Raw genomic sequence first — 27823 nt, 5'->3', positions numbered from 1 at the left:
AAGCAAAATTATTTATTGTATCATTTATTTTTCCATTCAATTAATATTTTTAAACAAAATTCAGATAATTAAGGCAAATAAAATTTGTTTTCACTATTACTTCTGTTCCCAAACAACTCAAAATTCTTATTTAATAGCAGACATTGTTTGAGGTCAGGCTCAGCAACTTAGCGAGACCCTGCTGGAAGATATAAATGAATGAATGAATGAATGAATGAGTAAATAAATAAATAAATGGTGCTGGGAATTAAGCTCAGAGGTAGAATGCCCCTGGGTTCAGTCTCTGGCACTAAAAATTAAATAAATAATAAAATAATAAAAAGCAAACATCCTTTAAAGATACAATATCATGAACCACTGTATCTAAAAATATTTTCTTCAACAGTATAAATGTCTTCTAAAAACACATTACATATATGGTAGAACTACAAACATTATAAATTTCTTCAAGCAAAATTAACTGATATAAATATAAAATGAGAGGTAAAGGATAACCAACATAAATTTGATAAGGCAAGAACAAAGAAAATTTTCCTGGATACCACAAATTCCTCTTCAAGTACTGTTGCAAGTGAGTAGCTAAATTATTTGTTTGTATTATATTTAGTGAGCCAAGTGTATAAAGAAATTTCAGAAACAAAGGTTAAGTTAAAAATTCAGTATCACTACTGAAAAATTATTATAAAATGTACACACACTCTTGTTTAAACTCCATTTTCACTTGTAATCACTAAAGAAAAAAACCCTTATTATGGGTCAAGTAATTTATTTTAAGTATATTTATTTATTTTAAAATAATTTATTTTAAGTATATTTTAAGTATATTTCGACTTAACAGGGCATGTTGCCTTTTTGTAGAGTTCCCTTCAGAATTTTTAAAGTGGTGTCATATATTTGCTTTGTGTCTGTTAAAAAACACATCACAAAGCATGTGCTTTTTGAAAATATTCAAAAACTGATTAAACACTTATACTTTGCACAGGCCATGTTTATTTTTTAATTTCTGGGATTTATTCAAGAAAATAAAATAAGGAAAGATTGTAGAACTATAAAATTGTATTTGTGAATCTTTATTTATATGTTGCAGTGAAATAACTGAAAAGAGAGTTATCTGGACACAAAATAGGGGAACTGGAAGGCTTAATACATTTTTCTCAGAGCTTGATGCAATGAGGTTTATTTGGAACTTTGGAATCTCTGAGAGATAATAAAGGTGTAAATAATCTAGGAAGAGTCTGAAATTCTCAGAGTATATGCAAACATTTAATCATTCTTAAAATACAAGGTTGATTAAAATATTTAACACCAATTGTAACTAAAGTTTAATCTTTCTAAAATGATAGAACAGTTGGCAATGATGTTTTTTTTTTATAAGTATTGCATACTCCCTGGTACTTTTAAAAGCCACCAGGAGTGCAATGTTGTGGTGCTGGTTGCACAGACATAAAAAATTACTAGTCATATAAACAAATACTGGAAAGAAAGACATTATGAAATGTCAGATTTTAATCTACTGAGTTTGATTTAAAAAGATATTATTTTAGAGAACTAATAACATTCTAATGAGGTTTATGCTAAAAAGGTGAGTAACAGTACCAAGAGCATGGTAACTTTCTAACTACAAATCAGAGTGTTTGCATGGGCTTCAGAGTTTGACAGCCCAGGAATAAAACCCTTTCTCAAGTTTCCACTGACTATGTGATATTTAAAAATATTATAAGCTCTGTAAGCCTCACTTCCTGCATTTGTAAAGCAGTAATTAGTGGCCTTAAAGGTGGTTGTGATGATTAATTATGAATATCTGGTAATATTTGAAGATCAACAAGTATTTATTAGTTGATTTAAAGTAAAAATTAGATCACTCCCTATATTTCCATAGAAGAGTCAAGAATCTTCCTAACTGAAATACACCTTTTTGTTACATGTACAGAAAACAGAATAATCAAATTTTGAGATTCACAGTATTCCCTGATATGAGCATAAATTCTAATAAAGAAATGAGGAACTCAGAAAACCAGTTTACAGGCTTCTGTAAGAATATAGGTGTGAAGTGAAAAATTTGAAGTGAAGTGGGGATGAAAAATTTTATAAAGAAGACAAAAATGTTACAAAAGAAAGAACTGACTGAAATCTTTGAATGACTGGGATTATGGAATGGAAGATATGAAAATGTCAAAGCAAACCCAGAGTTAGGAATTGTACAGAATTTATTCCTCTGCCATCAATTCCATCTCTACTGCGTTTTTAACCACTTCTTAGAAAACATGTGCCCCACCTTCATTTTAAGTACAAGTAAGTTTGAATAGAAGAGTCAAAATTCAGAAGCAGCATGCACAAATTTGAAAATACTTTCCCCTCCCTCTTCCCCCCATCATGAATCCGCCTACAAATAAGAATTTATAGACTTCATAAAAGTTTTAGTGTATTTCACATCCACATAATTGTTGGCAGTGAGGTGCTATTCTCATAGTACAATGTGCTAAATTTACTTTTTCTTTTTTCCTTTTGAAACCAGTATAAGTCACCAGATATGTGTTCTGGTGATAAAGTCTAGAAATTTATGTTAGAGAAAAAATGGAAAAAAATGAAGCTTACTTTTCTACAATTTAACTTGTTAAAGTGTTCTGATAGGATAGAAAAGGTAATATGGAAAGAAAATTACAAAGAAAATGCTAAATTATAGCCAAGCATAAAAATTAGCCAAATATATAAAGTATAACTAAATCATAATCATTAAATTATAACCAAATAATAAAAGTTCAAAAGGGTTTCTCAGAATTAGGGTTTAAATCATCAGACATAAATGAAAGTGCATTTACCAAAACTAAACAATTAAATAATAAATATGTGCAAAGTAATGCCAAAAAGATAAAAACTAGAGCAAGTTTTTCTAAAATTTACCAAAAATTGCTGACTTAAAATGACTCTTATTAGCAAAAGATAATCCTACCACATTTATACAATTAGGTCCATGTGTAGAAAAAAGTTTTGAAATATTTTAACTGATGAAATTTTAAAAGTAAATTTTATCTTATCTTCTCTGCTTGTACTTTAAAAAAGTGCTTAAGATATTAATGATGAGAAAAACATAAAATTTGATGAAGAGACAGTAAGATAAACTAAATTACCAATGACTATATGCTATGTTACTTGAATTTTTACAGACATAGAAGGATGCATCTTAAGGTAATTTAAAAATAAACATGCAGATTTGATGTGTAAATACTTTTATTAATCATCATAAACAGTGAACATTAAGATGCATGAATTAAAAGTATGACAAGCTATTAATAGAGAAGAATGACAACATTTGGGGAATCTGTAACCAGTGAATTATGTCAACCCCATGAAACTATACATGAGATTACTCAATAGGTTATTGAGAAATAATATAGAAAAAGCAATAACTATGAGAAATTATTGTATTTTAATGCCTTACAATGTGATTTTTTTTTTATTTTTTTGTTGTTCTGTGTACATACATGTACACATCACCGAATTAACCCCTACCCAATTCCAACCCCATTCCCTCCCATTCATTCCCTTGTTTGGCTTAGTGGTTGACTTCGATATGTTTAAGTATATTGTGTATTTTAGAGAATTTCCTTCTTCCCCCCTCCCATCCCCTCATTTAGGTTGTCTTGTTTGCTCCTCTGTAGGATTTCCTTTTTCATCTAGAGTTCTTCCTATGACCCATTTCTCCTTAGCTTTCACATACTAGGGAAAGCATCTGATTTCTTAGTTTTTTGGTACTGACTAATCTCACTTAGCATAAGTTCCTCCAGTTCCATCCATTTCCCTGAAGATGATGTAATTTAGTTTTTTATAATGGCTGAGTAAAATTCCATTGTGTACATATCCCATGGATTTGTAATCCATTGATCTATTGATGGACATCTTGGCTGGTTCCCTAGTTTGGCTATGGTGAATTGTGCAGCTATGAACATAGATATACATGCATTAGTCTGGTAGTTTGGTTTCTTTTCTTTTGGGTAGATACCCAGAAGTGGTATTTCTGGATCAAATGGTATATTTGTTCCCATTCTTCTGAGGATTCTCCATACTGTTTTCCAAAGTGCACTAATTTGCAATCCCACCAACAATGTTTTAGAGTTCCCAGTTCTCCACGTCCTCACCAGCATTTTTTATTGTTTGTGTTTTGAATGACTGCCATTCTAGTTAGAGTTAGGTGAAATCTCAGGGTAGTATTGATTTGCATCTCTCTTATTGCCAATGATATTGAGCATTTTTTTCATTTAATGGCCATTTGAATGTCTTCTTTCATGAAGTATCTATTTAATTTGCTTGGCCATTTTTTGGTTGGATGATTTGTTTTTTTAGTGTTGAGTTTCTTGAGTTCTCTGTATATTCTAAATATTAGTCCTCTATCAGAGGAGTAGGTGGCAAAAGTTTTCTCCCATTCTGTTGGCTCTCAATTGAGGATCCTGGCAGTTTCCTTTGCTGAACAGAAGCTCTTCAGTTTCATGCAATCCCATGTGCTGATTTGCCTTAATTTGTTGTGCCTTTGGGGTCTTGTTGAGAAAGTGTCTATTTGTGCCTATGTGTTGCAGTGGTGGACCTGTCCCCTCTTCAAGGAGCTTCAAGGTCTCTGGTTTGATTTCCAAGTCTTTGATCCATCTTGAATTGACTCTTGTGCGGGTGAGAAGGGATTAATTTCCAATTTTCTGCATATGGTTAACCAGTTTTTCCAACACCATTTGTTGAACAGACTATCTTTTTTCCAGGGTATGGTTTTGGCCCCTTTGTAAAAAATCAATTGGCTGAAAGTGTGTGGACTTGTTTCTGGTTCTTCTATTCTGCTCCACTCATCTATGTTTCTGTTTTTGTGCCAGTATCATGCTGTTTTTTTTTTTAATTACAATGGCTTTGTAGTATAATTTAAAGTCAGGTATTGTGATTCCTCCTGCCTGGTTTTTGTTGCTGAAAACTACTTTGGCTATTCTGGGCTTTTTGTTATTCAAAATAAATTTAAGGACTGATTTTTCTATGTCTGTGAGGAATGATCTTGGTATTTTAATGGGCATTGCATTTAATCTGTAGATCACTTGTGGAAGGATTGCCATTTCAATTATATTTACTCTGCCAATCCATGAACAGGGAAAATCTTTCCATCTTCTAAGATCTTCTTCGATTTCTCTTTTCAATGTTTTATAATTTTCTTTGTAGATATTTTTTACCTCCTTGGTTAAGTTTATTCCTAAGTTTTTTTGTTTTTTTTTTTTCCCTGTGGGTGATCCTGATTGGAAGTATTTTCTAAATTTCTTTTTCAGTGTATTTTTGGTTGGTGTATAGGAAAACTTCTGATTTTTTAAGATTGAATTTGTATCCAGACACTTTGCTGAATTTGTTGATTAGTTCTATAAGCCTTTTGGTTGAGTTTGTTGGGTTTTTCTAAGTATAATACCATTTCATCTGCAAATAGTGAAAGTTGAGTTCTTCTTTTCCTATCTGTACTCCTTTAATTTCCTTCTCTTGCCTTATTGCTCTGGCTAGAGTCTCTAGTACTAACCTATGATTTAAGAAGTTTGTGCCTTTTCTGGGTTCTTCCCTGGGTCACTACAACTTCACTTAGGGTACTCTGGATCACGAGTCTGTAGTAATCTCAGTCACCACCACTCCTTTCTGGGTTGAATCGAAAAATCTCAGACACAGGGAGTTAATAGAGGCTGCTCATGACCACTGGGGTGCCAGGCTAGGTGTTTTCCCAAGGGAAGCTGCGATTAGGGTGTGGAATTTCTGCTGCCACTACTCCTTTATTGGGTTGGACTACAAAATCTCAGACACAGGGAGATTATCAAAGCTGTGCAAGTCCCTGGGAGTACAGTGCTGGGATGTCTCCTTTAGGGAACTCAATTTCACTTATGGATTCTATTCTGCTCCACTCATCTATGTTTCTGTTTATGGCTGTTTAGTGCACTGATCTGGAGCTATCTCAGGCATAGTGAACTTGCCACAGCCACTGCCAATATGGTGCTGCTTCTTTTCTGGTTTTGAGCTCCATTCTGAGTCCCTGGAGGGTGTGATGAGCTTGGCCACTGGGAGTTTTAGATGTTTTTTGGGCTGGAAAAACTGCTGAATTACACCTGAATGATCTGCAGCTGCTCAATTCAGCTACTTGTTTACCTCTGGAGACTGCTGCTTTGAGGGAAGATGGCGCCAGCAGGGCTCTGCCACCGTAATGCAGGCTGGTTTCTTTTCTGGTCTCTGGCTTTTCTTCTAGTCTTCTTTTTCTCTGTCCCTTGTATTTACAGTTTTTATTTCTCTTCTGATAGTGTTTTCTGGCTATGAAAAGCGCTGATTTTGTGGCAATAAAGATGGAGTATTAGTGGGACTTGTAAATGCTGCTTTTTTTCCGTCACCATCTTCCTGGAAGTCGAATTTCTTTTTAAATAAAAGTTCTAAAAAGGTACTAGAAAATTTCACACCCATCTTTATTCTTAATTTTTAAAAGATTTCTTGCACACTTTGCTTAATCCTTATGGATATTTGTTGAATTAAAGAGATTTGTAGTTGATACAACAACTATTTTGAAGTAGTGGCAATTACTAAATCTCTGTTAACTTAAAATGAAAACTGTATTGCTGTACCACAGCTGTTACCATGATCTCACTATGTTCAACATTTCTAATAATAAATGTGTAAAAGTCATAATTATAAAACATAGGGATGACACAAAACTGGGATGCTATTCTTATGGCTGGACAATTCCTAAAGATGGCAACGCCTTGCCTGAAAATACCCTGTTCGCATGCATATAAACAAATATGGACCTTCTGTCTTCAAACTTTGTCAGATTCTGCGCAAATTATTCTCCTGCTCTGATCACCGTGGGACCTGAAACCAGGTACAAAAGCTCACTATCATATTGCTTAGATTATTCTAAAAGTGGTGTACCAACTCAGGGTAGACTCACATCCTAAATGAACTCTCCACTTCTATTAAGGTGACTAAAATCATATTTTGTTTTCAGTTTTCACAAAATCAGAATATAATATGCCCTTTAATAAAGTACTTTGGTGAAATAAAAACTACAGGATTTACTCTTTCCTTAGATGGAAAGAAAATTAATTGAAAGATTATCACATAGTCCTTAGGCCAGCAAGCCTTTCAATACATTTTAAAAAATGATTTTGATACTATAATCTTATTCCCATACTTTAAAAAGTCAATGTGATCACTAACTAGTTAATGTATAAGAGACTATAGACATTTCAGGCAGTATTAATTAGCAAGTCCTAGTGAGCTTGGAAGAGAGGGAGAAAAAATTTACACTATTTGAAAGAATGACGATAATGCAATTAAAAATACAATCTTCAGTAAGACTTTGTTTTCAGAAATAATTTGCTTAAAATAATACTAAGTATCATCTGTTAAGGGCAAAGAGTTTTATAATAAAATTGTTCCAAATTATTTTATCATTAAAATTAAGCTACATCTCTCAGGAGGGGTCTCAGTGAACACTTAGCATGTGCATGTCTCTGGATTCAATCCTCAGCAACATGCATATATAAGCACACAAAAAAAATACATTTACACTACTGTTCAAATTTTAAGTCCTATAACTAAACTGAGATTATATATTATTATTATTTTTAAGTTTTAAGTAAAAGAGTAAAAAGTAAATTAACATTTATTACTTTAAATACATTCATACACATTCACCTCTGTATATTTTATCCTATTTTTAAAGCTATAAAATTGATAGTTCAAACTGTTGTAGTTTGATCATTAATTTTACAACTAATCTTTACTTCAGAGTTGTACCTTTCAAAAAATATACCCTTTAAAATTTTCAGTTAAATTCCTAATTTAGATCAACTTTGGTACTGAAAGATTTTTCTAATTAACCTCTGAAGTGTTATTTCCTTTGATGGCTGCAATCATGAAATACAATTCTGCTTAACAAATTTGCTTGACTTTACATAATAAGCTATTAGACAGAGCTTTCAAAGCTAAATTAAAATGAACATAAAATTCCTTTGAAAGTTAGAAGTTTCCAAATCATGTACAATGATGATATATCAGATGTATTTGCAAATACTTGGTGAAAATGGCAGATTTTTGGCTCCCGTGAAAGCAATGACCCAGAATTTTAGGTTATTATCTCAGATACTTCTAGTTGGAAGCCTACTTTAAATGTTCTCTAACCCAATTGGCCATTGGCATATTGCACACAAGCCCTTCATTCTTGATGGGAACCTGTGTGCACCAAAGAAAGTTAACTGCTTCTTTGCACATTCTTTCAGTTATTTTATCAGGAAATATTCATATTCTTTAAAACATCCAAAGCCTCCAAGCTAAAGAATGGAATAAGGATGTAAACCCGTTTAGATATATGATATTACTCTGGTAAATGATATTCAGTCACATAGAAATTTCTTCAGATTCAGTAGTTTGTCTTCCAAATCATTTTAGAGACTGCCTATTTTAGGGAACTTTAGAGAACCAAGGGAAAAGTTGCCTGTGAGATCCAACTTGAATTCTCCATTTCCCTAATATAATCAGAATTGCCAGGTAGCCCCATAGATTATCAGGCAGAAAAGAAATCTAGGTTTATACCTGTGACCTGAAGAAGCTAGGGAGGAAGCCTGGAGAACACAACTTATTCAGCTTTAGAGTATTATGAGGTTTTCTGGTCTTATTCTACCACCAGTGAGCTTTATAATCATGAATAACTGTGTTCTTCTGATTCCCAGTCTTCTCATCTATAAAGGGAGAATAAATAGACCTATATTTCAGCATTGCTATGAGAATTAAAGAAAAATACAGAATATGCAAAAAACTGGAATCTGTGATTTTTTTCATTCTATTGTTAAATTTAAAAGTAGAAACCCTAATGCATTAAAGGGTTGTAAAGAGTTAATGAACACATTTAAAAATGATGTAAAGATCACACTAAGAAAATATCATCTCAAAATAACATTAACTTTTAAACTGTATGTATTTCCCCTCTAACTTGTCACTTCAAACAGGCAAAATTGAAGATAGCAGACTTATGATAACAATATAATGAAACTACAAATAACAGTTGCTTTAATCTCATGTGCTAATCATTATTCTCAATTTATATATGTATGCTATATAAAATATAGTATACACACATTCTTTATTTCTTTGTGGTACTGAGGATGGAATCCAGGGCATTCTACCTACAAGCTACAGCACCAGACCTATTTTATAGTCTTTTAGTTTTTGAAACAGGGTCTCATTGAGTTGTGAAGGGCCTCGCTAAGTAGCTAAGGCTGTCCCAGAACCACGATCCTCCAGTCTCCACCTACTGAACGCTGGAATTACAAGCATGTACCACCATACCTGGCTACATATATTCTTTATATGTTGGGGGGACTAAGTAGTTTTGTATTCAGTTCTTTTTTTCTTATGTGTCCTCTCCTGACTCCCCCCCCCAAATCCACTGACCTGATAACTGAGCAAATATTAACTATACATTTCCTCTTATTTCTGAAAATTCTTTTTGTTTCTTCTCTACTGCTCCAAAAACCATAATTTGGATTTCTGAAAATTCTTTTTGTTTCTTCTCTACTGCTCCAAAAACCATAATTTGGATTTTCAACATGTAGTTAGAATTGATATTCCTCTGAAATATCTTCTTGGCAATTGAATTAGGATATTATGAATCACTAGATTTTGATTTTGGATTACTCTTTCAATTTATGATGATTTTAAGTAGAAATGACAAAAATGTATATAACTTCTGTATATGTATTAGGTATTTATACCTGTTTTAAAAATTAACATAATATTGGCATCCAGATTCATTCAGTTATTCATGTATTCAAGTAATGATTTAACATTAATTGCTCTACCTACTATCCTAGTTTCAAGGGATGATATGGTACTATAAAATCAATTACACAAGTTCCTTGGCTCTTGTAGTTGATGTAGAACATCATTTCATGCAACTGGGTATTCAGTAATCTCTCTGATCACAAAAACACCCATCATAATGTATTAATCAAAAGTTTCACTGGAAACTATCATGTCCCTCAAAACCGTAAACCTTTTAGTATAAAACAGTCTATACTCTGCTTCATCCAAGCAAATGTTCCATCTATACACCACTATATTCACAATGTCTCTTGTTTCTCTTTCCTTTCCACTGCTTTCCTTGAAGAGTTTTCATTACCTCATGTCCACTTTATGGCAACCTACCTAATCTTCATCTTCAACCACATTTTACTCTAATGAATACTGATTCCTAAATCTCACTCATATTTCAGATAGTACCTAGTTCAAAATCTAAAAGAATTTGTCCGTCATCACTTCCAATGATACTTGCTTCCATGAGTTGTGGGTTTTGTGTACTTATAGCTTGAAACTAGATCATGACATGTCTCACTTTATTGGAGATAAATTTTGATAATTTTGATGTGTGGGTTTCATCATCCCCTCAAAGCAGGAAGCTACTTCTAGTCAGGATATATATATATACATATATATTCATAAACATATATTCATATACATATATATTCATATACATATATATGTATATATTCATATACATATATATGTATATTAATCAGTTATGATCATAATGATATGTAACCAAGCATTGTACATTGCTGTTTTTAAATTAGACCCCTCAAAGCCCTAAGCATAGTGAATGATCAACAAATATAACTCAAGAACCACATACTGGAAGGATGTAATACAAAGATTTTAATGACCATATAGATGTTTTCCATATAAAATCCTTATCATTTCTCTAATCAGTAATCATACGTTCAATGTAATAAATGTCAAAGTGAGTTACTTACAAAGGCAAATTTTTTGTTGAGAATCATTTGTTCCACCAAAGATGACTCATTGTGGAAGAGATGGGGCTGCATGTGGCTCCACATGTGGGGAAACCACCAGAACTCATCCACAGACTTCAAGAGACAGTCATCCCCTTCATCTTCCTCTTTAGTTCCTTTAGAGGGAAATTATCATTCAATTAATTCTGTTACACTGATATCTCCCCCGTCATTATGTTTTTCATTTTATGCATTTAAAAGACATTAATTTTACTACCCTACATTTCTATAAGGCTTTGAACATAAAACCTAGCAACGCAAATTCTATTAGGGAACAACCAGAGACTGTAACAAATCTTTTTAAAAATGTTGTTAAACATGAGACCTAGACATCACTGCAGATGGAAATATATAACCATTCCCAAAGACATTATAACTCTTAGCTTATAATATCTTTGAAGAACTTGTCTTTTGTGGAGACTAGAGGATAAGTATGAGATGTAGTTGGGTGAATTATGAGTATGAAAATGGGTGTCAGAGCTCCAGTAGTAAATCATTTTGACACGGGTTGTGTGTAGTCACAACAACATAATATCATAATTCATTTGGGTCTTTAAAGATATCATATCATTTAAGATTAAGTCAGTCATTGTTGTAGTTTTCAAATTGAAAATAGGTAACTTTCTTGGTGTTTCCCAATAATCAATTATTTTTGGGAAAGTGAACTGAGACTCCCTAGTTTATAAAGTCTCCCGTCTTGTTGCTATTACTTTCTCTGTCTTGTTCCAAGACAGAGAAACGTTTTCTTGTTTACCAGAACCAAGAAACATATCTCAGGGTTCTTGAGAAAGATATCTCATGCAATCGTTACCCTTTCTTGAATATGATAATTAAATCAGTTTGAAATGTTTGTACAGTATAGCCATGCAGGGGTTAAACAAATGATACTTTCCCTATGAAAAATTTATCTTGATTTATAGTAGACACAATGTATGCCATTCCTTTTCTATAATTCTAATTAGAGTATGATTTAAATAATAATTATTGTATCTAGAACAAGTGTCTGAGCTAGGCACAATGATGCATGTCTGTATTCTAAGCACTTGGAAGGCTGAGGCAAGTGGATCCCAGATTCGAGGGCAATATACAATAACTTAGTGAGACCTTGTTTCAAAATAAAAATTAAAAATTGTTAAGGGTGTAGCTCAGTTGAAAAGCACACCTAGGTTCACTCTGAAATATCACAGTAAAGAAAAAAAAAGATAAAATGTGTCTGCCAAACACTCTGATAAGACCTGGCTGAGATGCAGCTGTTCACAGCTACATGGCTCTGGCCTCTTGTGGCCCTTTAAGCCCCACCTTGCATGTTGCTCTTTTAGATAGAAGCAAAAAAAAATTACAAAGGAATGAAAAAGTAAACTTTTCAATTTTTAATACCACTTAAGCCAGGCATGGTGGTGTATACTTATATTACTGGAAGGATGACACAAAAAAATTTCAGGTTGGTGCCCAGCCTTAGCAACCTAGTGAGGCCCTCCACAACTTAATGAAATCCTGTATCAAAATAAAAAATAAATAAAATATAGGCCTAGGGTATAGTTCAGTGGTTTGAATGCCTCTGGGGTAAATCTACAGCACCACACATGTAATCAACAGAATATATATATATATATATATATATATATACATACATACATACATGCATACCTCTTAATAAGTCACTACAGAACTGCTTAAATCTTATAAGGTTATTGAAAATAATAATTCATTTTTTAGATATCTACTTATTAATTTCTTTATATTTTTATTGGTATATTATCATTTCCCATCATAATGTAGTTTCCAGTAATAGTGACATACATACAGAAAGCACTTGGTAGGCTTTCCTTGGCTCCCTCCCCACTCCCCCTTTTCTATACAAGATATTGGAATTGGCCTTAGTATTCTTTCATATGCACATAATGTCCATGAAAGTGATTTCCTCACTAATTCTTTTCCACTCTCCTCTAGACCACCTCCCTGGCTCCACTGAAGTTTCTTCTACATTATCTGAAGTCCTTCTGGTATCCTGAATATTCCCTACCTTTCAAATATGAAAGAAAACATATGACCCTTCACTTTATGTGACTGAGTAATCTCACTTAATATTCTCCAGGTCCATCTACTTTCTTACAAATTACATAATTTTTTCTTTATTGTTGAGAAAATTTCTATTGTGTATATTCCTATAATTTTGTAATCCATTCATCTACTTATGAACACCTGGCTTGTTTACATAATTTGGCTATAGTGAATTATGCTGCTATAAGTATGGATATATATCCATATATATTATATATACTAATATATATATATGTGTGTGTGTGTGTGTGTGTATCCATATTATATTATTATAATATTCTGATGGTAAATTGAACAGTTTCTCTTCAGAAAAAGAAACCATCAAGAGTTTAAAGAAAGAGCCTATAGAATGGAAGAAGATCTTAGCTAAAGAAAAAGCCTAGAGAATGAGAGAATATCTTTGCCAGCAATTCTTCTGATAGAGGCCTAATATCTAGAATATACAAATTATTGATATATCTACTTAAATAGCTCATTTTTATTTTTAAAATAATTTATCCCTACAATATTTCACCCAAAGTATCTCCTCCTTCCATATTACATACACAAAAAAATCCTTCATTAAGACTTCCCTGTGTCAAAATCTTGCTTTACATTTAATTAACATAACAATCCTATGGGGGACTGTCCACTGCTGACATTTTACAGATGAGAAAACTGGCCTTTTCACAGGCCCTAAGTTACTCAGAATGTTGGAACAGAATTTGAATTCTGAACAAGAGTTCGAATTCAGTTATGCAATTCCAAATTCAAGCATCTAGAGGTAAGATCAGAATTTTCTAGTACAACATCATATTGCTTCTCACCATGTTAATTAATTATTTCACATAGTTGGAATTTATAGCCACTACTCCTTCTCAATGATTTGGTGAAACACACCAATGGTGCAGCAGTATGGTAGGTATTGCTTGTCCCAGCCAGATGGTATAAAAAGTGGAAGTATATTGGGTACTGCTTTCTCCAGCTGGCCAGTAAATAAAGCAACCTCTTTGGCACTTTGAAGTCTGGTGTGTCTCTGTGGGCCACCTCGCAAAATTTAAAGGGCCCATCAAGATGCAGATACCCAATGATCAATTAAATCAGGTTCACTGGAGAACAGGTAAGGATGCCCGGGTGGGAATAAGTCAGTAAGACCAGCCATGGTTATCGATATAAAGTCCTGGGTTTAGATGAGACATCTCCAACCCAAATAAATATTGGTACATGAGTGACTGTGGCCACAATTAAATGTGAGAGTGTTTCAGTCTATAGGGTTTATCAGAGGAGAATATGTGGTTCCTTAAGACCTCTAAGAGGCTGTGACATTTGATTGGGCAAACTCTGGTAAGACTGGCGAAAGCTGCCACTCCACAGAGGTATATGATCTATAGTGGTACTGAAACAGTATTGGACCACTGCCATTAAGCCTCCACCAGCCAAGTCTGTGAAGCAAGTGCTTGTTTGTAAATTGCCCTATCCTGTGTCAGTTTGTTTGTTGTTGTCTGATTTCTTAAAAGTTCATGGGCCCTACTTCATTTTCTTTTCTTGGATGGTGTTCTAACCTTTGAGTCTTAGGTCTCCCTGATTTTCATTTGTTCTATTAATTTGAGTTCCATGAGTCCAAGGGACTGGTTGTGGGTATAACACTTTTACTTTCAATTTGCTATATCTTCACTTGTTCATTTTTTTCTTTGTATATTTTGCTAGTTCCAGTGATGAAGGGGAAGCAAATGGTCCTAAAGCTCCACTAGGGTATATGTTAGGAATTTCAAAGATGACCTTTCAGAAGAATGCACTGATGAGATTCATTTCTCCCTGAGATAACTTCAGACTTTGTGTGTGTGTGTGTGTGTGTGTGTGTGTGTGTGTGTGTGTGTGTGTGTGAACTTAAGTGGTTCATCCTTTAGTTGGATTGGCGAAGTGAGAGCTCTCTGAATGTTCAAGTGGCTAAGGCTGTCTATAGCATAGTAAAAAATAGTTCTGCACACCTGAACTAGTTTTCTTACACTGACCAGTGGCTCACCTTCCTTATATACTCTCTTCCATGGTTACAGGCCTGTTTCTTTTCTGTGGGAAACAGAATTTTCTTGATGAAGCCTACCTTATAAAAAAAAAAAGTCTCATCTTCCATGGGTCCCTTGTCTCCTTCCCACACTAGAGGATGCTCCACTTATGGGGAAGCAAGTCTGGCACTTGCCACAGCCATGATATGACCTGTTTGTTCTCCCCTTTGGGAAGCACCCCCACAGGGGGAACTGGGACAGGACACCACCCTTTTATGGTTTATGTCCTGTTTACTATTAGTTATTTGCATAATTGAAAAGCCTAGAATCCCCTCATTCTCTGAAAATTCCCAGGCTCTAATTGGGCTGCTTATTGATGTATTCCACAAATACGAGCCTACCTGAGATGACTGCCAACAATTATTATCCGCATATAAATTGTCCAGAGAAGCTGAAATCCTGATCCCTTACCATTCTCCTTGGAACATACCACTGATTCTAAGACCTCTGGGAGGTCAACAAATGGATTGAGACTATTCACCCAAAAGTCCCCAAACCATACACCCTCTTGAGCTTGCTGCTCCCAAAAGACAGATTTATAGGGTGTTGGATTGGATTTAAAGGTGTGTTCTTTTGTTATTTTCCTTGCCACTAGCCCCCATCAATCAACCTATCTTTGCATTTGAGTGGACAGAGCCTGAGAGAGGATTTACAGGGCAATTAACTTGGACTAGGTTTCTCCAGGAGTTTACGAGCTCCTGTATGATGAAGTCCTAAGTGTGGACCTTTTGAAGTTCCAGCAAGTGTACCCAAAAAACAGCCTGCACCAGTATGTAGATGATCACATAGCCTCAGAAACAGAGGGGAGAAAGTCCAGCGAGAGAGTTACCAAGAGGCTCCTAAAAATGCTCCAGGAATGGGATATTATGTTTCTGCTAAGATAGCTCAGCGTAAGATTTGTGTGACCTACTTGGGTTTTGGACTAGAGGGAAGAAAGAGGACCTTGTCTCAGAGCGGCATTGCTGAAATCCTCCAGATTCCAGTGCCAGAGAGTAAGAGGCAAGTGTGAGAGTTTTGTGGGGTAGTAGGGTATTGCTGACTGAATCTTAGGCTTTGTAAAGAATCATCAAATCACTATACAGCAGTCTAGGAGGAGATAGCCCTCTGAAGTAGTCAGAAGCTTTTGAGACTTTAAAGGGACTTTCCCGGGAACTCCCTAATATTACTAAGCTATTCCATCTGTATGTGGAAAAAATTGGGGGCAATGCTATAGGAGTCCTTGTTCAAACTTTAGGCCCATGGAAGTGGCTGGTAACTTAGATTCAGTGGTGGCAGGATGGCCTGCCAGCCTGCCTGTGAGCTGTGCCCACTTTCATGTTGGTAAAGGAAGCCAAAAAGCTGACTCTGGGCCAAGAATTTCTCCTGACCACCTCTCATTTGGTTAAGACCATCCTGAGGGGAACCCCAGAGTGGTGGGTGTCTAAAGCACAAGTGACACTTTTGGAACTGCTCATGTGCATAGGCCATTGTATCAGGAAAGAAGACTCCTCACTATGGCACTCAAGGAAATAAAGGATAAAAAAAAAACCCTAGCTCTACTAGAGCCATCTGTCTATTGAGGCAAAAGGGAGATTCCCCTGAAGCCAGAGCTGACAGGAAGACTCTAAAGACTCTAGAACCACTGGAGCCCTACAAAAGCTGACATGTGCGGCTGGGGAAAAAAAAGACTAGACAGAACAGAAGGGTACAATACTGGATGAAACAGGATGGTAGATACTACTGAATGGAAGACCCATTCCCCACCACCCTCGTGGCCTTGGGAAGAAAGCAGCTCAACTCCACCAGACCATTCACCAAAGGGCAACAAAACTCAGTGAACTCCTCAGACCCAGGTACTAAATTCCAAAGCTAGATCAAATTATAATGACCTAGTGTCCAAATGCCAAGCACTCACGCAGGTGAATCCAAAAGGAAAAAGAAACCACAGGAAGAAATATTAATTCAGGGCCCCATGCCAGGAGAGCACTGGGAACTAGACTTTACAGAGGCAAAAACCAACTGCTTTAAAATACAGGTACTTTCTTTTGTTTGCAGACACATTTTCTAGATGGATGAAAGCTTACTCTACCTGAACTGAGCCTGTTTCAATTGTCACCAAGTAACCACTAGAAGTACTAGTTCCTATGATTTGGTTGCCCTTCTCATTGGGGTCTGACAATGGCCTGGCCTTCATGGCCAAAATCCCTCAAAATTGTCAAAGTCCTTAAATGCTAGCTGGACATTACTATTGTACATACACACCTAAGAATTGAGGACAGGTAGAAAGGATAAATAGGACTCTAAAAGAGACCTTTACTAAACTCGTCTTCAAAACTGGCAAAAGCTGGGCCACTCTTCTCCCCTCTACCATCCTCTGGGTAAGATGTATGCCATATCAGGAAGGTTTCATACTCTTTAAAATAATGTTTAGTAGACCTTCCTAATATGGTATATACCACTCCCTTCTCAAACCTTTTCAGGCACTCCAGCAAACCAGGAAGTCTGTATACCAGGCTGAGAAAAGTTCCCCACCTTTTCACCACTGGAGAGCCAGTACACACTTTCCATCCTGGAGACCTGGCATGGGCAAAACAGATGCTCTCCTGGACTTTAGAGTCAACCTGAAAAGGAGCCTATCTTGTCTTCCTCACCACCCCTACAGCAGTGAAGGTCATTGAAATCTCTAAATCCACAACACCCAGCTAAGAAAAGCTCCAGCAGAGTACAGCAGATGCAAAGTAACTTTATCTCCAGATCCACTAAAAATAAGACTCAGACAAGAGGGCTGATTTTTATGTTATCATTCTGTGTTACTGATGCTGTGGGAATTTATGAGCCTCCACAAAAATGGGTATAAAGTTTTTGAAAAAAACGAGGCTAAAACAGTATTACAGACAAGTGTCTCCCCTCTGATCAGTTACAACAAACACCAACTCTCTGCATTTTGGTCTTTGTTTTCCCCCAAGTCTATCTCTATCAGGGAGACAAAGGATGAGAATACCTTGAAATATAAACTGGGCTAAGAGCTCAAGTGAGAACAGGGATAGCATGATGAGCACCCATTGGAACATCTGATTTAGTGATATGGAATAAAAACATTAAAGAACTAGGCTCCCAAATTGATGCTGACCTAGAGCACCTAGAAAACTCAATCTCCTGTTAGAAGAACAGGTAGATACACTTGTGAAAGTAGGCCTACAAAATAGGAGAGGAATAGATCTGCTGTTCATAAAACAAGGAAAATAAGTCAGGAGTTATTAGAAAAAGCCAGTTTTGGTTAGAAACAACCTTAAAAAGAAAAAAATGGAGTGAATAATCTTATACTCTGGGTTAGTTGCTATTTTCACAGGCCCCTTACTGCTTCTAATACTGCCTATAACTGTGGGGCCCTGCATCATAAATCACTCAGTGACTTATGTCAGGGAAGGAGTAAGTGAATTCAAGTTACTAGTTATTAGGAGACAATATAACCTCTTGCCTTCATATGAGTCCACAATGTGACTCAGTGATAAAAACCAGTGGGGAATGAGGCCATTTGTCTCCTTTAGGGAGAATCCTTAGGCAAGCCCATCCTGTAACTAAAACTGTATATGTAAAGGAATTTTAACTGCCATTATCTGTTTCGGTAATCTGCTTTGCTACTTCATGGTATAAGGAAGCTGTCTTGGCAACAAGATAGTAGTATTTAAGTAAATATGTTGCCTATTTCAAATGAACACCTGGTATTTGTCAAACAGTGTAATAATTTTATAACCATAAATACCTGACTCTTCCTACTCCAAACACTGTAACTGAAAGGTATAAAAGGTGGCTGAAACTAATGCTAGGTAAGCAGTGGTACTGTTTACCACTATACTGCCAGCAAGTATAAAAGGTGGCAGTAGAATGGGTACTGCTTCCTTCAGCTGGCCTGTAAATAAAGCAACCTACTTGTCACTTTGGAATTTGGTGTGTCTTTGTGTGTCACCTCTCAACACTGAACTATCAAACCTATAGATAAAGAGAAATTTTTTGTCATTTGACTTGCCCAATCAAGAATTGAAATTAAGATGGGTGTGGAGGGGCAGGCTTGAAATACCAGCATTTGGGAGGCTGAGACAGCCTCAGCTACTACTTAGTGAGTCCCTTTACAACTCAGAGACCCTATTTCAAAATAAAGAATAAAAAGAATTGAAATTAAACAATAAAAATCCAATTTTTTTTTAATGTACAAGAATTGTTTTGATTTACTTAGGGTTAAGACATATTTTTATACTTGGCAAGGTTTATGATTTTGAAAGCTATTACGTAGCTATGATATTATCTAAAAAACAAGGCAATTTATTATGTAACTCCAAGGGTTCAATGAGAAGATGCATGAAAAGTATTTTACCTTGAATATTATTATTTTTCACTAAAAAGTAGTGTTTTATTTTCATCACTCTATTACCACAAAAGGTCACAAAGCCTTCACAGAATAAAAATAAATCACATAAAATAAAGCCCTTTCCTGAAATAACATCTTACTAATATGACAGTGATGTTTTATCCTTTCATCTAAGACTTGATTAAAAATGACTGAATCTTTAGTAGAAACAGGTATTAATCATTTAGAAAGAAAAATAATTGTACTTGAATTATATTTTATACCATCTAATTTTTGAAAAACTGTGTATTGAATTATATGTTCCTATTGAAAAATGATTTTAGTATAGTTTAAAGACAGGTATTGTGATTACTCCTGCATGGTTTTTGTTGCTGAGAACTCTTAGCTACACAGGGTTTTCTGTTGTTCCAAATGAATTTAAGGACTGATTTTTCTATGTCAATGAGGAATGATCTTGGTAGTTTAATGGGCATTGCATTGAATCTGTAGATCACTTTTGGAAGGATGGCCATTTTGATATTTATTCTGCCTATCCATGAACATGGAATATCTTTCCATCTTCTTAAGATATTCTTCAACTTCTTTTTTCAAAGTTTTATAATTTTCATTGTAGAGATCTTTTACCTCCTTGTTTAAGTTTATTCCTTAGTATCTTTTTGTGTGTGTGTGTGAGAAATCCTGAATGGAAGTGCTTTCTAAATTTCTTTTTCAGTGGATTTATGGTTGGTATAGAAAAAAGCTTCTGATTTTTTAAGATTGATTTTGTATCCAGTCTCTTTGCTGAATTTGTTAATGAGTTCTATAAGCCTTTTGGTTGAGTTTGTTGGGTCTTCTTAGTATCATGTCATCTTCAAATAGTGAAAATTTGAGTTCTTTTTCTATTTGTACTCCTTTAATTTTCTTTTCTTGCCTTATTGTTCTGGCTACAGTATCAAGTGCTATACTGAAAAGAAGTGGGGATAATAGACATCCTTGTTTTGTTCCTGTTTTAAGGGAGAATTTTCAAAGTTTTTTCCCCTTAATATGATGTTGGCTCTGGGCTTATTGTAGATTGCCTTTATGATGTTGAGATATGTTCCTTCTATTCTAATTCTCTGCAGTGTTTTTATCATAAATGGACATTGGACTTTATCAAATGCTTTCTCAGCATCTGTTGAAATAATCATGTGATTTTTGTCTTTGGTTTGGTTTATATGATGAATTACATGGATTAATTTTCATATGTTGAAAAGCCATTGTAATAAAAACAATATGGTACTGGCACAAAAACAGACACATAGACCAATGGAGCAGAATAGAAGACCCAGAAACAAATCCACACATTTACAGTCCACTGATTTTTGACAAGGGTTCATAAACATATAGTGGAAAAAAAAGAGCCTGTTTAACAAATGGTGCTGGAAAAATTGGTTAAACATATGCAAAACTGGTTAACCATATACATAAAAATGTAAATTAATTCCACTTTCTCACCCTGCACAAGAGTCAAGTCTAGATGGATACAAGACTTGGAAATTAGACCAGAAGCGTTCAGGCTCCATGAAAAGGGCATAGATCCAACACCACAAAAGATAAAAACTTTCTCAACAAGACCCCCAAAGACAAAAGAAACTAAAAGGCAAATCAATACATGGGATTGAATGAAACAAAAGAGCTTCTTTTCAGCAAAGGGAACTGCCAGAATTCTCAACTAGAACCAACAGAATGAGAGAAGACTTTTGCCACCTACCCCTCTGATAGAGCACTAATATCTAGAATATACAGAGAACTCAAGAAACTCCACACTAAGAAAACAAATTACCCAGTCAAATGGGTAATGGGTAAGTTAATTAAGTAGACAATTCACAAAAGAAGAAATTCAAATGGACAATAAATGCATGAAAAAATGCTCAACACCATTAGCAGTCGGAAATATGCAAATCAAAATTACCCTGAGATTTCACCTAACTCCAACTAGAATGGCAATCATTCAAAACACAAACAACAAATGCTGGCAAGGATGTGGAGAATTAGGAATTCTAAAACATTGTTGGTGGGATTGCAAATTAGTGTGACCACTTTGGAAAACAGTACGGAGGATCCTCAGAAGAATTGGAATAAACTTACCATTTGATCCAGCAATACCACTTCTGGGTATCTACCCGAAAAAAAGGAAACCAAAATACCAAACAAATGCATGCATTTCTATATTCATAGCTGCAAAATTTACCATTGCCAAACTATGGAAACAGCCAAGATGTCCACCAATAGATGAATGGATTACAAAACTATGGGATATGTACACAATGAAATTTTACTCAGCCATAACGAAAAATGCAATTATATCATTTTCAGGGAAATAGATGAAACTGGAGGACATTATGCTAAGTGAGATTAGTCAGTCACAAAAAATAAGAAATTGGATGCTTTCCCTTATATACCAAAGGTAGCGAGAAATGGGTAACAGGAGGAACTCTAGATGAAGGAGATCCTATAGAGAAGCAAATAAGGCAAACTAACTGAGGGGATGGGAGTGGGTAAGAGGGAAACTCTCTAAATAACATGATGAACTTAAACAAACATATCAAAGTCAATCACTAAGCCAAGCATGGGTAGGAGGGATGGGGAGGGAATGGTATGGGAATCAGGTAAGAGCTAATTTGATAATGTGTGCATGTATGTCTCCACAAGTCTTTTATCCCATTAAGATATATGACTACAGTGCACCAATATACAAAACAAAAGAAAAATGAATTTACTGATCTTAGACAACTTTGCCTTATAGTTTTGTGGAAGCTTTATATTATGCAAAGACAACAAGCTCCCTCCAAAACTTGGTCCTTATTTTCTCCTGATTCCTACTTTTCCTAGATTAGAGAGAGGATATCCTTATTGTGTCCTATGGAAAGTACCCAAGTTAAAAAAAAAAATCTATCAGAGGGGAGAAAAAAAATATACATATACATATATACATATATATACATATATATACATATATATACATATATACATATATATACATATATATACATATATATATATATATATAGTAGTTTAATAAAAAGAAAGGCCATTAGATAATACCATAAGATTATAAACATTTTCTAAAGGTTATAATAATATTTTAAATGGAATTAAATTATTTTTTTAAAAAGGGAGAGCATAGAAATGTAGAAAAGTGTGAGATAAGGTATGCTAAGTGATCAGAGAAGCAATGATGTTAGGGTAGTTAATCCCTTTTTCTTACCTGTGTGATAAAATTTTCCAGAAAATCCCAAGTTGAAAGTAAAATTTGTGATTTGTGCACGTAAAAGATTCTGAGTATCAAGCAGGGCCTGAAATATAGAATTTTTTTAAAAAAAATGTATAAGAATAACATTAAGAAATTTGTTTTGAAAAATCTTCCTTTTGGATTCAGAGAATAAAATCACTTTTTATGTAAAAGTATTATATAATAGACAATAGTTTCTTTATCTATTTAAAATTAGAGATATACTTTTGATGTTACAAATCTGTTAGCTTACAATAAATCAAACAATAACAGCTAGAGAAAAATTATTAAATGAAAATATTATATTATATCAAAGGAACATAAACATATATATATATATATATATATATATACACACACACACATATAATATATGGACATACATAAGCAATTGTCACAAAGACTTTTTTTTTGGTGGTACTGGGGTTCCTGGAAGCCTGTCTACCTCTGGGCTACACTCCCAGACCTATTTTATAGGTCTATTTGGAAACAGGGTCTCTTAAGCCAGCGTCTCCACCTCCCAAGCATGGGGATTACAAGCGTGCGCTACCACACCTGGCTAAAGACATTTATTTTAAGTGCAGCTTTATAAGAAAACATGTGCAAAGAATTATATCGTTATTTCTAAGATACGTTTTTGAGCTTTAAAAGACAAACCTTTCATTTACCTGTTGATGAATACCTAGGTTGATTCCACAACTTAGCTATTGTGAAATATGCTGATATAATAATATATATGCGTGTATCAGTAAAGTATGACATTATTTCTTTTGGAACGATGCCTAGGGAAGGTGTAGCTTGAACATATGGTGGTTCCATTTCTAGTGTTTTAAGGAAACTCCATAGTAATCTCCCTAGTGATTTATTAATTTATAATTCCTTCAATAGCATGTAAGAATTGCTATTTCCCCACATTTTCAACAGCATGTGATATAGCTTGTATTTTTTTTTAATATTAACTCCATTCTAATTTTAGTTAGACAGAATTTTAGTGTAGTTTTATTGGCAATTTACTGATTTCTAATGATATTTAATATTTTTTCACATATTTTTGGTCACTTGTATTTTTTTGAAAGAAATGTGTCTATTTAATTTAATTGCCTATTTTTGGCTATTTTTTGTTAGTTTTTTCTTTTTTCTTTTTTATATAATCTAGATTTTAACTTTCTATCAGAAGAGTAGATGGAAAAATACTTTTTCCCATTTTATAGATTATCTTTTATTTGTAGGTTATAGTCTTGCATCATAATTCAGTTCATAGTGATAATGACATACAAGCACAAAGCATTTAGTGAGATTTCCTCTGAGTCTTTCTCATTCATGCCCCTCATTACCCCATACAGGGTATTAAGGTTGACAATTGTTTTCTTATCTGGCCAAAAGCTTTTTAATTTTGTAACATTCTGTTTACCAATTCTTGTTTTATTTCCTGAGATTTGGGGTCTTATAGAGGAAGTCTCTGCCATGCCTATATTTTGGAGCATTGGCTTTATATTTTTTTCTAGTAATTGCAAAGTCTCTGACCTAATTTCCAGGTCATGATCCAACATAAGTTAACATGTGTGCAAAGTAGGAAATTGGAGTCTAATTTCATTCTTCTTTTACATAAAGATATCAAATTTTCCCAGCGCTATGGTTAAGAAAGATTGTCTTTTCTCCAGCATAAGTTTTTGACTCCTTTAGTAAAAATCTACTGTGTATAAGTGTCCAACAACAGATTAAATAATAAGGGAACTGCACTATATACACACAATGGTATTTTATTCAACCATAAAGAATAAAATTTTCTTTGCAGAAAAAAATGGATGAAACTAGAGAATATTATGCTAAGTGAAATCAGCTAGTCACAAGAAGTCAAGGATCATATATTTTCTCTCATATGTTTAAGGTGTAGTTTAGAGGTAGAATGTCCCTGGGTTCCATCCCCAGTACCACACACACAAAAAAACCAAAAGACAAGAATTTTAATCTTAAACCTGAGGGTTCCAAAAGATAGTGATCCTAATGCAAAGAGAGATATCATAGTAAAATAGATCTCTAATTTGCATAATTCTAAATGAAACAGGAAAACATAATACCTTACATTTTAAAGTAAAATTATTCTTAAGCAAGATTTTAATTTTATAACTATAAAATATTTATCAACTTATGAGTATTTAATGGTTTTTTTATGTACTTTCTAATTTTCCCATTCTTATTTAATTTCACTTTTTTTTCTCTCTCATTGAGTACCTACCTCAACTAGGTGGAAAGCAGAACTGTTAGATTGGTAAATGTTTTTTTTATCATTATCTCTTCCATATGAAGAAATAAGGAGAAATCACTTGCTCATTTTCATAGAGTAAAGTAGTTATAAATCTTTGATTAATGCCATATACCCAAATTAGGTTTTGTTTTCATTCTGCCATTTCAGATCATTTCCTTCTTTCTTTCTTCCTTTATTTTTAGGGGTTTTTTTTTGTTTTTGTTTTTTGGAAGAAGGAAGATTCTAGGGATTAAACCCAGGAGAGTTCTACCACTGAGCTACATCCCAATTCTATTTGTTTTGAAACTGAGTCTTGCTAAGTTGCTGAATATGTCACTAAGTTGCTTAGGCTGCCCTCAAATCAGTGATCTTCTTGTCTCAGAATCCCCAATACTGGGATGGTAGGAATGTGCCACCACACTTGGTTCCCTTTTCATTAGTACAGCTGGATCCACAACTAAATTTTATTTCCTTCCTTTCTTCCTTCCTTCCTTCCTTCCTTCCTTCCTTCCTTCCTTCCTTCCTGTGTGTGTGTGTGTGTGTGTTTTACTGTGGATTAAACTCAAGGGCATTCTATCTCTAAACTATACCCCCAGCCTCATTTTATTTTTATTTTGAAATAGGATCTAGCTAGGTTCCCAAGGTTGGCCACAAAACTGAGCTCCTCTCCCTGTCTCAGCCTCCCAAGTAGTGGAATTACAGACATGTGCTATCATGCCCAACACACACACACACACACACACACACACACACACACACACACACACAATTTCTCTCTCTCTCTTTAACATATTTCCATTGGAGCATTGTAATTACACAATTATGCATCACAATTAAGAATGGTGGAAACATACATATAAACAGTGCTTAATGTTTTTCCCTCTGATCAAACCACACACCTTCCCTTCCATGTACATGCTATTGACACTTGCACTGGTAATTTGGCATAAGTACATAACATTATTTGAACACTTTCCTTTATTAAATTGTCATCCTTTTCCTCTCTCAACTCCTCCATTGCTCCACTTGAGTCTCTCCTCATTTATCTGAAGGTCCTTTTGTTTATACAATTTCTCTCTACCTTTTACATTTAAGAGAAAATATACAACCATTCACTTACTGATATTGTATAATATCATTTAGCATAATTTCTAGTTTCATACATTTTCCTGCAAATGACATAATTTGGTCCTCCTTTATAGCTCCTTTATAGTGTTATTGTGTGTATATACCATAGTTTTGTAATCTACTTATCAGTCAAAGGACATCTGATCTTAAATTCCATAAATTGGTTACTGTGTATTGTGCTGGTAGAAGCACAGAAATGCATGAGTCGAGCTAACACCTGGAAGTCCTGCTCATTAGTCTTTATCATTTGGGAGATAAACATTTTTAATTCAGTGAACCCTTGATGACTATATGTCATTATGAATACAACTGATTCTCCCTGTTGCCTATTAACAGAATAAGTTTCTTAAATTTCAAGTTTATTCCTGATTCTGTTCAATTTTTAAATATAATTATCTAATTTAATTTCTATCAGCACTTTTCTTACTTAGGCATCATGACTGAACCATGTAATATGTAGTTCCTGGTGACACTGATAATTAGGAAGCTGGCCTACTGGTGGGTCTCTCCACCTAACTCTAGAACCAAAAGGATGGAATGATGGCCATGCCATTCAGAACACACAGGTTTTGTCCTTATACAGGTGGGCCATGCATGGGTAAGAGAAGGAGAACTGGCCAGGTAAGCATTGTTAAGTGCAGAATGGGATTCTAGGTGGTAGGTGGGTCACTGGTAAGCTGAGTGCTACCTGGGTGTACAGTGTGAGACTCTCTGTCTCCAAGAAAAGAACATCAAATAAGGAATGCAAAGGTATGGATTTGAATTCCACCTTTGAGTCTCACAGGGCAATCATTTAAGAGGACAGGCTGAGGAGTCAGATGTCCTCAGCTGATATTACGGATCTGCCCCTATTCTATTTTAATCATGTTTTTAAATTTTCCAAACCTCTACCCCATTACTAGTAAGGTAGGGGTAATGATAATTGCCTCAAAGACCTTATGCACAGATTAATTAATTCATTTATGTTTTTGGCATAATGACTGGAACAATTACTAATCCAGCTCTTCTCCTATTGTTGCCACTAATATTAGTACTACCGATACTACTGATGTGGATACAAATACATTATTGGAAAATATTAAAGGGGAATTAATTTTACAAATACAAAGTACTTTCTTCATTGTAGAGACAGTAATGTAATTAATAGAATTGTTTGTGTTTTGTTTTGTTTTTGTTTTTGTTTTGTGTGTGTTACTGGGGGTGGAACCCAGGGGCTTTTCTACCTCCAGGCTATACTCCCAGACCCATTTTATGCTTTATTGGAAACAGGGTTTCACTAAGTTGCTGAGAGCCTCACTAAGTAGCTGAGGCTGCCTTCGAACCTGTGCGATCCTCCTGTCTCAGCCTCCCAAGCACGGGGATTACAAATGTACGCACCACACCTGGCTTTAATTCATAGAATTGTAATAAAAATTTTAAGAACTGTGAATGGTGATGCACACTTTTAATCCCAGCATTTGGGAGGCTGAGACTGGATCATCGCAGCTCACAGACTGCCTCAACTACTTAGCAAGGCCCTTTACAACTCAGTGAGAAACAATTTCAAAAATGAAAAGACTAAAAAATAGTGCTGGGGTGTAGATCAGAGGTATAATACCCATGGGTTCAATCCCCAGTACTGAAAAAAAAAAGAATTATAAGACATAATATATGCAATAGTTTATTATCTATTTATTTAAAAATCACTGTAAATAATGTTAGGTGGCAATATTGTCATTGTCAGCTCTATCCATCTATGTACCCATCCATCCTACCATCCATTACACTTTAAATTGTTATCTCTTCATTTTATTTACCTTCAGTCCACTACCATCTCTTATTTCTCTTGTTTATTCTGCTTAGGTGAACATTCTAGATGACTATTCCTATATTTCCTTCTAATTCAATATTATCTTTCTTTCTTAAAATATTTTTTAT

At 34.6% G+C, this 27823-nt stretch overlaps 1 protein-coding gene across 1 annotated transcript in view; it reads right to left on the bottom strand.

Moving 5' to 3' along the window:
* Positions 1-27823, bottom strand: part of LOC308263899 (bifunctional heparan sulfate N-deacetylase/N-sulfotransferase 3) — a gene marked incomplete at its 3' end in the record, with an annotated part of 209860 nt that overhangs the window by 121895 nt on the left and 60142 nt on the right. The window contains exons 2-3 of the mRNA XM_080697030.1: positions 22510-22597; positions 10797-10951 (exon numbers count right to left, since the gene is read on the bottom strand). Coding sequence (XP_080553156.1) covers positions 10797-10951; positions 22510-22597 — 243 coding nt within the window. The remainder of the gene's footprint in view (positions 1-10796; positions 10952-22509; positions 22598-27823) is intronic.

The sequence above is a fragment of the Muscardinus avellanarius genome, assembly GCF_963383645.1.
Source record: "Muscardinus avellanarius genome assembly, chromosome: 6".
NCBI classification, from domain to species: Eukaryota; Metazoa; Chordata; class Mammalia; order Rodentia; family Gliridae; genus Muscardinus; species Muscardinus avellanarius.
This window is presented reverse-complemented; position numbering and strand designations above follow the sequence as displayed.